This window comes from Clarias gariepinus, chromosome 7 (genome assembly GCF_024256425.1).
Source record: "Clarias gariepinus isolate MV-2021 ecotype Netherlands chromosome 7, CGAR_prim_01v2, whole genome shotgun sequence".
Taxonomy (NCBI): domain Eukaryota; kingdom Metazoa; phylum Chordata; class Actinopteri; order Siluriformes; family Clariidae; genus Clarias; species Clarias gariepinus.
The window spans coordinates 30,621,391-30,634,799 of NC_071106.1; the positions used below are offsets into that span (position 1 = coordinate 30,621,391).

The window sequence follows — 13,409 nt, forward strand, 5'->3', positions numbered from 1 at the left end:
CCTTTTAAATTAGAATCAATATTTATAAAATGAACATTATGTACTTAATATAATTATAATTGCATATCATTCATTCCTCCTCTGTATCGTATCGAATCACAGGAGACTCTGGGCAAGAGGCAGAGTACACCCCGGACAAGGTTCCAATCCATCGCAGGACACACACACACACTATGAGCAATTATGGGAACGACAATTAACCTAATCCTCATGTCTTTGGACTGATGGAGGAAACCGGAGTACCAGGAGGAACCCACCAATGCGAACTCCACACACACAGACCCCCTGTGTAGGTGGGACTCAAACTCTCAACTCTGGAGGTACAAAGCCACAGTACTATACTGTATATAGTTGCATTTGAGATAATATTGTATAATCGTACAGGTTGTGTGCAAGTAAGTAAAACTAATAATATTTTGTACCTACAATTATAATTGCAAATCATTTATTCATTCATCGTCTATGCTGCTTATCCTGCACACGGTTGGAGAAAGCTGGGAACCTGTCCCAGGAGACTGCGCACGAGGAGGGGTACACCCTGGACAAAGTGCCAACCCATCACAGGGTGCAAGCACATACACACACACACATTAGGGGCAATTTGGGAATGCCAATAAGCCTAATCTGCATGCCTTTGGACTGTGGGAGGAAACTGGAGTACCCAGAGTATGGTGCTTGTATTAACCCTCCAGCTATTTAGATACACTTAATGCTGTTATAATTCAAGTATTAAAAAGAGGTATAAAAAAACCTGTTGAAGTGTATATACAGTAAATTCACTTTGGGCCAGGTGGGAAAAGGTTGCCATTCCTCTAGAAACCTACAGATGGCATGATATAAACGTTTCACACATTGGCAGGCAGCATGGTATCCAGATGGGTAGGAGTGTAGAAGGAAGTTTGTTTAGAATTGTAACAAAATCTAAAGAAGATATTTATTAAGTTGTGATATTTGCAGAATCGCAATACAAATTGAATCAGCATTTAGATGTTGTGATAATATTGTATCAACTGGTCTCTGGTGATTCTAATCCCTAATAATCAATGCTTATAATTCAAAACTAATTCACACTAGTAACATGTATACTCCATATAATTATAACTGCATTTCAATAATCTGTGATAGTACATGAATATATGTTACTACTACTAAAAATAAATTTTATTTATTAAGTTATTTTATTCTTACAGGTATTATGGATTATTTATTAAATGTCTTTATGTAAATGAGATTACTGTTATTGAATATAATACTGTCAATTTGTTTTAATATAGATAGCTAGATATACAGAGAAACCAAAACAATATTTCAGTCATGCAAACTGTATAAAACAAAGTCATGTACTTTATAATCCATAAAGTTGTACTAGGGTCTTGTGTGATGTGATGGTATTCAATTCATTCAACACATTCCTTTCATTCCTTAATTTATTTAATGAATTATTTTATCTTAAACATATATTAGCTCTTTCAGCAGTAAAAAAAAGATAATTTTCATAAAAAATTAAGAAAAAAAAAAAAACAGGAATTGGGTCGACATTTTATTTCCACCAAACCACACCTTTTTATATATAAAAAACATACACCTGGATTAATCTTAATTTATAAAATGGTGCTCTGATTAGTGTGGTTTCATTCCACAGTTACAGACAAAAGATGAAAAAAAAAAATTAAGAGGTGTAGTTAACAAAACAAACAAATATTCATTTATTATAAGCCACATCATTATTAAAATGAGAGGTAAACGAGGTAAAGCTGGTTTCATTTGTTTTGTTAGTGTTAATAAGAATCAACTGAGGTCTATGTGCAGTGTTCACCACTTTCTTCATTAAGACGTTTCTTCACCATTTTCCTTCATTAGACACAAGCTATCAACTGCATTATAGAAAATTTGAATTTACTATGTATAACCTTAGTGTGCTTCTTTTACAGTCGGAAACTGAAATGACCTGGCCAATTAGCTACTTTATACAGCAAAGCAAAAATGTTGAAACAATGAAGCATTCAAATATTAGATAAATAAAGCACATAAATGAAAACTTTGTAATTAGTGTAATACTAGTATTATGACTAAACCAGCTTTATATACGTGATGATTCTAAAATAAAACATTTATAGACATTTAAACACATTACAATTTCTGGTTTAAATTAAGAAGCAACCAATCCAGGTTTTTGTTTATGACCGATATGGGTTATAGTCGAAGGGTGCCTGGTCTCGACCTGCGGCAAAGACAAGGTAATTAATTTCAATATTGCCAGAGGCTAAAGAATCACTATATAAAAAAGATTTAATGACATTAAATTATACATACAATTGTCTATATATACAATGCTGACACAGATTTCAGACTCTTTCAAGTTTTTCCACTTGCGTTTAAGGCATTTGGCAGACGCCCTTATCCAAAACAAAGTACAGTACATTTTATTTCATTATACTGAGCAGTTGAGGATCAGGAACCTTAGTCAAGGACCCAACAATGGCAAAAGGGCTTTAAACCTGGGACCCTTCGATCAGTAGCCCAATGCCATCACCACTAAGCTGCCCCTGACCCCACTTTTTATGTTTCATACTCAACAGGTTTTTGGCGTAAAAGACTTAAATATAAAAACTAACTGAAATATTTAAAAATGTTTTGTTGTCAGTGTACAGAAGGATTACTACATCTACAATGAGTATGGAAAATTTTGTCTTTTTGCCATGAATCTCCAAGCTTTGAGCCTGCTTCACCATAGGGACAGTATTTAGAGTTCTTGAGCAGTATCTGGTTTCAGCAGATGTATTGTGTGTGGTTTAGACTAATTTCCCCTATTCACAACAGAAATCTTTTGTCTTTTCATTTTTACAGTTTCTATGATATACTGTACTATCTTTTAATCAGGAGAGGCTTCTGTTTACCAGACTGATGAGATTTTGAGATGGGTCTCAACTCAGAAGACATTTGAAGCAGTGAAGACATAGCAACATGGGTCCCAAGAAGAGGAAAATGGAGCCACTTTCAGTTTCGTTTTTTAAACAGTCAGTGCCGAGGGGAATCATAAATTAAGGTCAAGTAAGGTTTAATGTATAGTTATTTCAGATTTTACTTCATTTTCATGTCTTTTCTAAATGTTTTAAATGTTTTATGTGCATAAATATGATTATAGTGTTGGAAATCTGTAATATTTCTTGGGTGATAATCTGCATTTACATTATTTTCCACAGGAAAATGTGTTTCTCAATACAAATCTTTCACCTTCAGACCTCACGCGTTAGCCAATGTCTGTGGAAGGAGTATCTAATGGTGATACTAAGGTCATACCAACTTTCAGCCTGGTGTTCATGATGTCATCTTACAAATGCATTTAACGCTACATTCAGCCAAATGTCTTAATGATGGAGTGCATTGAAAGAGTCTGTATAGTGAAACCTAACAAAAAGCAACTCCATGTGCATGTGTGTGCAAATGTGTACATGTATATACCCAGGATATGGTGGTGGTGGAGCATCGTGTGGACCAGTTATAGCGATGGCCTGCTCGTATGAAGGAAGACCATGCGATTCTACTTCATCTGGTGAAGGGGGCCCAGGGACTGTGTGCAGAGACACCTCCTCCAGCCTCCTAATGATCACAGAGGCATTACTGCGTCTAGAACGAGTCCTGATGGGCCTGACAATGTGCACACACAAACACAAAATTATATATTGTAAAGACAATTGCAACATGAACCAGACTGAACCATAAGTGTTGGGACACAATTTTCATATTTTTTGGCTCACTTCAAAAACTTTGTACACTTCCACAATAGATTTGAAATGACTCGATTTTCACAGGCTTAGAAGTAATTAGACAAAACCATAATTATAAATATAATGATAATATTTAATGCTTATATTTGTTTAATATTCAGACTCCCGCATAAAGTCTGTAACCCATAGACATCACCAAATCCACCTTTCTCTGACAAGATGCTTTGCCAGGCCTTTACTTAATTGACCTGAGCTGCTGCTTGTTTGTGGGTCTTTCTGCCTTCAGTTTTGTCTACAGTAAGTGGAACGCATGCTCAATTGGGTTAGTGTCAGGCGACTGATTCAGCCCTTTAAGAGCCTTCAATTTCTTTGCCTTAAACAGCTCTTGGGTTTCTTCCCTCGTATGTTTCTAATAATCCATCTGTATTCATTTGTGAAGATTCATATTTTTGCAGCATTTAACTGAATCTGGGCAGAAGGGGTCAATCTATGTTGTTATTGGTCTATCGGCTGCTCCCGCCAAGGGGTTGCCACAGCGGAATATCCGGTCCGCACAACAACTCACAACAACTTGGCAGAAGGGGTCAATCCATACACATCAGAATTTATTCTCCTTCTTCTAATCAGCAGTCACTCCATCAATAAACACTGTTATGCAAGTCTGATATGCTCATGCAATAGCACTGCCTCCAGGATGTTCCACAGATGATGTACTATGCTTTGGATCATGAGCCCTTCCTTTCCTTTGCTATGTTTTCCTTTTCCAATCATTCTGGTACAAGGTAATCACAGTCTCATCTTTACAAAGGAGAAGAAGGACTTTGTCATTGGACACCGTGCCCCTTCAAACACACACACACGCTTTCTCTTTCTCTCTACACAGAAAGGTAAAGTGCAGGTTAATTTGTTTTATTTTTACTTTACAGCAGTGATTCCGTTAGTATGTGCTCACGCGAGTGTCATTAACAATTTTCCTTTTACCGTGAATGTTTCTTTTTCCGTTAATATATGTGTGTGTGAAAAACACAAATAAGAGAGGAAGAAGGGTTACTGTGTAGGGGGTCTAATTCCTCCTTTCCTCTTACTTGAGTTTCACACACGTACACAAACACACACACCCGCGCAGGCGCTGTGTGTGTGTATGTGTGTCCCCGCATAAACGGAAACACTTATCTGTCTGAATTTATTTTTACTTTATATTTTGTGTTAATTATTTTTATGTATTTATTTTTTGGGGCTGTGGAATGAATAATTTGAGTTTTTATTATTACTTATGGGAGGATTCGCTTTGGTTTACAAGTGTTTTGAAATACACACTTTTGAGCCCGCTTCCGGAATGAATTATGCTCATAATCCAAGGTTGCACTGTTCTTACAAGTTGGGGAATTACTTTTGAGCCAGTGGAAATGGATATTTTTTTTTTTTTTGTGAAAAATGCTTGTAATTTAATGGTTAATTAAAACTTACATCACACTTTAACCTCCCATTTCCAAATCTATTGTGGTGATATCCATAGGCAAAAATACAAAAATTGTCTAAATGCGTGTAGTATTAAAATATGGAGATTTCAGAAAAAACTATAGTGCAAAACAAACATTTTGCTCTTGGGTACATGAAACAGGAAAAACAACCATATATTGTCCCACTTCGCAAGCCACGTTAACGTTCTAGGCAGTGTTACAATGTTAGCACCAAGCTGGTCAAGATACTTTCCCACTGATCTGAAATTTACTGTAGCTACTGAGACACTATATCAGTATCAGACACCTAAACCACTTATTATTCGCATGTATTTGTATAATATAGTTTAACTGTTACTCTTTTTACTGACTGCTATTGAAAGCCAGACATTACTGGAGGAATCCTAGCTGTCAAGTTACCAACCCTACCCTGACTGAAGAATAATGACTCAAAAAAAAAAAAGAGGGGGGGGGGGGGGGAGAAACAGGGTAAAGGTTAACACAGTCAGTGTGTCTTTTAGACGTTAGACTAGTTGTCCAAACTGTAAAAACAAAACAAAAAAGACAACCCGATATCACCTGATGACCTTGACATTAAAAGTTGATGAATCTAAGAGAAATATTTTGCCTTAGTCTCTGCGAAATCAAACCTGTATGTGTATTATCGTTTATCCTTATTGTCCAGTGTGTCCTTACTTATTATTGCAATGTCTCTGGCAGGAATACCAGATCAGGAGACCCATGATGATGATGGCCACGCCCCCTGCGACGAGGCCCACTAACAGAGCGGTCACATCGATTTTCTGCCCCTCAGACTGGGCTGCAAAGATCAACAACAACAACAACAAAAAAAAGAACATAACAGTGTAACTATGTATAATGTTTAGCCATAAAGTGTACTCGTATCTAAAGCGCCTATAAAAGAAGAAGGGAGGGGGGAAAAAAATACTCTTCGCCTAGTTTTTTAATGTCATCCGAAAATATAAATCTGTTAGTGGATAACTGTGAAAAGAATAATACTTACTGTCTGCTGCAAGTATTACATCAGGATGGTAAAATATTTTTGAAACTATGAGTACACGCATGCATACTGGCTGTCTTAATTATCCCTGTGTTTGTTTGGTGCATAGATTGTACACGCCCTCAAAAATGAACTGGACTTGTACAGATAAATGGAAGGGGCAGTGCAGTTAACAGGCATCTCAAAAATGTCTTAAATTTTCAAAGAATTGTTGTTTGATTAGGTCCGCAATTACCCAGTTGTGCATGTCAAACCATTTGGCAGGAGATAATTACTATCTTAAATACCATTATGGGAACAAATACACTCATGATGTTGCTTAATAATTTAACAACAAAATTTCAGCCCCAAGATAGCAGGTATCAGTAGACTAACGCGTCGTCCAAATGTCGTCAAAGTGGAGGAGCTGGTTTGAAACTACAGATAAACACAGAGTCATGTTTTTTTTTTGTTCTGCTGTTTTGCCTCCTGAACGATATTTGATGAAAATGGAGAAAACAATGGCTAACGTTACAGGTGGTAAAGCCTTTTGATTGATCACGGCCTTGATGAAAGTAAAGCAGTTACTCATGATGAATAAACAAATATTCATTCGGGAACAATAATGAAATATAACACAATCTGCGAAATGCACAATCAGAGCAATCCCAACTTACCCTCTGTATACTTCTTCCAAAACGCATCCTGTTGAAAACAAACCTCACGTCAGGAAACCAAAGATCATTTCCAACAGCAGTACATTATATTGCTAATATGATAATCTGTAACACAACATGACAAACAAGTTAGTTGTACGTGTTTGCATGTTTGTTACGAAGGTGTGTTTTTGTAATGAGTCACAAAGCGGCACGAAAGAATAGGTCGGTTACAAAAAAACAAATTACTCAACTGTGTCTGGAATATTTTCGAAAACCTCCCGTGCTTCCTCGTAGTTGCATATTTCCTCAATACATTCTCTTTCCAAATTCCCTGGGGTGAAGATTTCAAAGTCGAATCGGTTGTAGAGCAAGTGGCGTCCTAAAAACTCGTTGGCCTCCCGCTCTTCTGTAAACACTGTCCAGAGCAAAAATAGCCAACGTTACACATATAAAGCAACTGTTATAGATGTACACTAACATGGAACACCAATGCTGATGTTAGTACGAACACACCTCCTACATACAAGGGCTCATTATTTTTAAGTTACAAAGACATAAACGTGACCTTTAAATTCATTAAGTTCACAATGCTAGTTTTTAATTTTTATTCATACTGTACTGTCGTCATTTCTTCATATTAAATGAAATGAAATTATTGTGATTAAAAAAAAAGAAATAGGAACAAATAACAGGCTGCAAAGTGGGTAAAGATAAAATATTTTTTTTTGTTTTTTTATGTAACAACTTCTGCAGCAACCTCATTTCTAGCATCTTTATATAATTACTAATCACCAGCCTGATCATTCGTCATCATCTGCACCAGTTTCTGACTGTTTCATGCCATAAGTTAGCCATTTGTCTATGCTTGAATTAATATAAGAAGGTCTGGCTCATTTAGAAACAAATTATGGAGGAATTGTCGGGAGAATCAAGTATAAATGCAGATCAATTCCTGCTTTCTGTTTCACCCAAATGAGGATGGGTTCCCTGTTGAGTCTGGTTCCTCTCAAGGTTTTTTTCCTATTGCCATCTCAGGGAGTTTTTCCTTGCCACTGTCGCCCTCGGCTTGCTCACCAGGGACTATTTGACCATTTTGATTCATACACATTCAAATTCCATACAAACCTAAATAATTCTTTTGAATTTTTGTGTGAATTTTTGAGCTTTGTGTAAAGCTGCTTTGCGACAATGACAATTGTTAAAAGTGCTATACGAATAAAATTGAATTGAATCAAGACTTCTTAGCAGAACTGTCCATCTATCTACAGTTTAACATATTATATTTATTATTTAACAGTTTATTATGGCCTAAGCACTAAGACGTCTTCACCATCGCCCTGATAATGCTGTTTTTTTAAATTGCTGATGTCAAAAATGTGCGAGGGCCCTCTTGTTCTTTTTAAGTTTTTTTGTCCGCTAATCTTCTTTTAAACGTCCAGGCTCTTTTGGCGGTCTTAACATGCTCAAAAACTCATGAGAATCAGCACACAGGTTAACATCTGCTGCCATTAGAATGCCTGCGCATTCAGGGCTTTCAGGAGCTTTTAAACTCTACACACTAGATCTTGTTTCACACGCATGCACGCACGTTTTTTTTTTGAGTGTGTTAAGACCTAGAAAAAATTTCATCTCTGCCCGCGTCCACCGCACAACTTGCACACTTCACACAATATGACGTAATAGAGCTGATGTCAGCCTGGGGCCTAAATGTTTGTCATGTCCTCTATGTGTGTGTGTGTGTGTGTCTTAGCTAGTTTGTGTGTGTGAGAGTGAGATATGTTAGTGTGTGTGTTAACATTTGTGATGTGTGTGTATATATGTGTGATGTATGAGTGTGTTTATGCGTGCATGTGTGCGTGTATGTCTGTGTGTGGGAGAGAGGGACGCGTGTGTTCTATGAGTGTGTTTGTGTGTGTATGTATTCAGTAGTGTGTGTGAGAAAGTTAACATTTGTGATGTGTACATGTTTACAATAGGCCGCAGATGTTGGGGAAAAAAGCATCATATTATGATGTTACCTAATGTGATGCCACTGAAAGCATCACCTAATATAATGTCTCACAGAAAGTTATTAACCACTTCTTGGCGCAAGTTTAAGGCATCGTCACGGCTGACCCGTTTGAGATATCAAAGATCCCTCTGCAATTTTGCCCCCTCAATGTGTTTAGATCACATCAGCCTGGTTTGGTGGCGATCGTATAAATCCCCTAGGAGGAGTATATCAAAATCCAAGGGTGCATTTTTGTGAGTGGCCCAAAATAATTGACTTCCTGTTGAGTTGAGCCCAGGATATGCAGTGGGAAAGTTGTAAATATGCACCAGGTTTTGCGTGCCAACGTCCAAGTGTGTATGAGCTATGCAGAAAAATCTCATGTGAGGGGCCCCTGAGGGCCCTGGGCCATGCGGTATCAAAAAAGCCCAAAATAATGGGAAGAAAAAATCCTTACAAAAACAAGAGGGTCCAGCGCACCCTATAGTGCTTGGGCCCTAAAAATATAGTTGTCGAGTCATTAAGGTTAATCGCAGTACATAGCTGCTAGTCAATATCGACTGCTAGTGAAACGTTAATTCTTAATCTAAGGCGATCAATGTTTGATCCCTTAATCAACACGAGACTCAAAAGGGCTTATTCGGAAGAGGGGGTGATGTTACTGTAAAAGGCGCACGTTAATACTGCTCTGTGCTTAAAGAGATCTCTAATGTGGATATGGGACCTGACTGCAGTTCTAAAGAAAAGATAAAAGTTACAAACAAAACTGAAAGAAACTAAGGACGCAAACCACAGAATCATCTGAAAAACCCGCCCTTTTTACAACAAACCTGAACGCATCATGTGACACATTGTTCCTTTACGTAGGTGGGTCAATTTAGGAATGATCGGTTTGGACTAATGTCAGATAGAAATCATGTTAAAAACTTTGTGAACAACCTAACAAAACAAACAAAAAACAAAAACAAAAAAAACTGATATGGACCACATTTGTGTGAAGCGTAAATGAAGAGCTAAAGATAGTCTGAACCATAGACATACAAAACAATGAGGGTTGGAACCTTAAAAAAACAACACCCACACACCACACACATACATACAGTACACACACACACACACACACACACACACACACACACACACACACACACACACAAACACAGGAGAAATCTGAACAGTCCAAGCAATGTAATCAGACATCTAAATAATTTGTTTCATACATATGCTTAGTTACTGTTGTTAAGTTTTTTTTAAATAACATGCATCGCAGCCCTGCTACGCTAATGCATTTATCCCAGCGTTTTACTAGTGCTTGGAGACTCACATTTGAAACTCTGGTCTACCAGGATCTACCTAAAATAGAACATGTGGAAATGGCTGCGAGCGAGGTCAGGACTGTATGGGGGATGTGGCAAAAACTTTCAGCCGAGTTCCTGTAATGTGCAAGTGGAACGGTGGGTGGTATGAGGTCATGCATTGTCCTGCAAAAGCAGAATGCCATTGGTGATCAAATCAGGCCGCTTTTTCCTGAGAGTGTTCAACTCGCTGAATGTTTATGGAACCAACTGCACTCGTCTCTGAGCCATCTTGGCCAGAATCTTCATTCATCGAAGTATTGCCTGATTTAAACATGATTGCACAATTTATGCTAATATGTTTTACTGCGGCTGCATGACCGCACTATGCTTAAAGTATTCGCATTTATTCACCTTCTATATTTGTACTGATTGAGTTTAATCCAAAAACAACAACAAAAGTAATAATAATAATAATAATTCTAAATTAGAATATTCTAAAGTCTAAATATAGTGGGTATTATTTGTGTAAACTTATGATTATGCGAGTAAATCAAATCTGTACTGATGGGATCTGAGATAACGGAGTTACTGAATGCAGAGGTTTTTCAAGCCATATCAAAAATCATTAATGAAAACTAATTTCAACAATAAAGCAAGAGCAACAGTAAAGAGACATTTAAGCATTTTACAACAGTAGAAATCATAAACTAACATTATTAAAATTATTAATGATTAAACTTACTGTACATCAGTTAGTTCTAACCAATTAATATTATTGGATAAGAAGCATTACATGAGTGGTGATAATCGATGGTAACAGCACAAAGATGTTTAACTGTATCTATCACACCACACTGTTCTACAACCATTAATTACACTAACTGTTGGTCGCCAGCATGGGTGAAAGTAGGTCAGCATGATCTGAAGTGATGGAAAAAGGGGAGAGCAGCTATCTGCCAAAACCCGAATTCAAAACCAGTCATGCAAGTACTTTTAGCAAGAAAACACATTTGATATTATGTCATCTTAAACAACAATCAATCTTTTAAGGAATTGTTTCTAAGTTGTTCCCGAATTGCCAAAGTGTTGCTTTATTTCCGCCTAAGGCGAGCTACAAAACCTACTAGCTTTTAACACAAGGCTGGATCCCAAATCCATCTTTAAGCACTGATAAAGGACACAACTTGGTGTGTGGAATAAGTAACTATACACCCTACATAGTGCACTAGCCTTCCATTAAACACTACTTGGGATTCAATCATGGAACTCATGGAAAATAACAGAGCTGATACTCTAAAGCGAAATTAGTGGAAATATAAAATAAATCTCGCAAGATTCTCAGAACTGTCCACCACCTCCTCTCCTTCTGGCTATGTAGTACCGGACAGAATTCTGTTGATAATACATTTTGTTTGTTGTATAAAAGTAATATTACATTCGACGTCCTGCTGTTGTGCTGAATATCAGAACAGCTGTGATATCTTCGTCTGCGACCATTATTACATCACAGCCATGCTGATCTGGTATCCAGCACCACCTCTCATGAGTTCTCATATTCATTCATTTATTTGACTTTATTCAAAACAAGCAGGGCTATAAATAACGTCACCTTTGACCAGTCGTGGAAAGTTCAGCAATAAAATTACAGTACACGTTCGAATTATGGGCCTAATATTTGTCTAAACTGAACAGCTCATTGGATTTCTTTAAAGTGTTTTCAGGGACAGTGTATGTTAGAAACAATATCCAGAAATAGGTTTAAAGTTGTGTAAACATGTTCAGTGTAATCATGGCATCTAGGCATTCCTCATTCAGTGTTTTTACAGTCGTGTACCTGGTTTTTACTTTATATTAGTGATTTCACTCACCTGCATTTCTGTCATCTATCTGCTCTGTAAGTCTCTCACACACACCAGGTCCAGAACAAATGAAGCCACACAGCAGTACAACAAACATCAGCATTTCTGTCCAGCTGTTAAAAAAAAAAAGAAAATAGCCAAACGGGTCACATGCTGTTAGCCTTCTCTCTCTCTCTCTCTCTCTCTCTCCCCCTCTGTGTGTGTGTGTGTGTGTGTGTGTACGTGTACACACCTCATTTTGGCCTCTCTGTCATCCCAGGCATTCTCATTAGCATATTCCCAACATGAAAACTGTTTCTGTTGTGCCCTGGATAACAAAACACCCACCCAGTCTACTAAAGACAGATACAACTCGAGAAATGACGAACTTTACTCTGCGATGACGTCACGGACTCAAATACAGCCCATTCAAACGCGGTATCGTTAAGTACACCTGAAGTGAAACCGAGTTTTTCGTAGCAAACCTTCGATCGCGAGACGATCATAAAGTTACAGCTTTACACTCCAACCCACCTGTTAAATCATTCAGTCCTGATCCCGAGGCGTCGCTTTCGGGTTTCGTTTAAATTCCTCAAACGCGTTTTGCTTGATCTCGGATCTCGTTACAGAGGAAGAGGACGCGTCGTGTTTCAGGAAGTTTCGCTTTAGATCGTGAAATCCTGACCACACCAGCAGCACCTGCTCCATGGCAACGCGCCAGAAACCTCCATGACGGCGAGCTCGAGACGGACAGGAACCCCCGCACGAGCGCCCGTGGAACCGTGCGCGTGAGAATTTAAAGCACGAGCCTCTGATTACTGAAGGACTGAATCTCTTACAGGGGGGTTGGACTCCGCTCGCGCGCTGAGTGTCTTCCCTGATCTTCGTTTACGCGCTGAATATCTCCTCTGATTGATCTCCGTTCACGCGCTGAAGATCTTCCCTGTTTGACCGTTTGATCTCCGTTCACGCGCTGAGTATCTTTCCTGTTTCACGCGCTGAGTCTCCTCCCCCTCTCCACCCGCGTGTACATGTTGTCGACGTGCGCGTGCTGTTTTCGATGACTCGAACCACAGCTGCTGTGCCGCACCTATACAGACGTGACTAGTCGATTTACTCACCTGAGAGAGGTTAATGCAAGCAAAGCAGAGCAACAGAGGAGAAAATGTGCAAGCTTTCTGTCCCCTTGAACCAGAGCACCTAACACCAACGCACACCAATACAGAGGCAACTATGTAGACTGGCTCATGAGTACAATCATTGTGCATATTAGGTTTTTTTTTTTCCATAACAGACAAGGCATTATCAAAAGGTTTTGAGATTAGTGTGGTCCTTCCTCTCAAGCCCATGTCCCTATTGACGGTCTGGCCCTTTGGGACAAATTCCCAATGCACAATGGCGAAAAAGTTGATGAGCATGCATTTGGTCGAGCTGCG

At 38.3% G+C, this 13,409-nt stretch overlaps 1 protein-coding gene across 2 annotated transcripts; it reads right to left on the minus strand.

The window, feature by feature from the left end:
* Positions 1-1,449: 1,449 nt before the first annotated feature.
* prrg4 (proline rich Gla (G-carboxyglutamic acid) 4 (transmembrane)) lies at positions 1,450-12,997 on the minus strand. Of its 2 annotated transcripts, none has more exons than XM_053500222.1 (7): positions 12,508-12,997; positions 12,004-12,107; positions 7,099-7,262; positions 6,866-6,893; positions 5,885-6,008; positions 3,463-3,648; positions 1,450-2,221 (listed from the first exon to the last, which is right to left on the minus strand). In XM_053500222.1, exons 2-7 carry the CDS (start codon positions 12,095-12,097, stop codon positions 2,194-2,196), a joined length of 624 nt encoding a protein of 207 aa, XP_053356197.1. In that variant the 5' UTR covers positions 12,098-12,107; positions 12,508-12,997; the 3' UTR covers positions 1,450-2,193. The 2 variants fall into 2 exon arrangements, with proteins under 2 accessions (XP_053356197.1, XP_053356196.1); XM_053500221.1 differs by lacking the exon at positions 12,508-12,997 and adding an exon at positions 12,227-12,500.
* Positions 12,998-13,409: the final 412 nt, after the last annotated feature.

Excerpts from the sequence above, each read along its gene's own strand:
- prrg4 (XM_053500221.1), bottom strand. Across the intron at positions 3,649-5,884 it reads CAGAGACATTGCAATAATAA|GCCCATCAGGACTCGTTCTA; the intron begins GTAAGGACACAC and ends GCACATTGTCAG. Across the intron at positions 2,222-3,462 it reads CCACCACCACCATATCCTGG|GTCGAGACCAGGCACCCTTC; the intron begins GTATATACATGT and ends TCTTTGCCGCAG.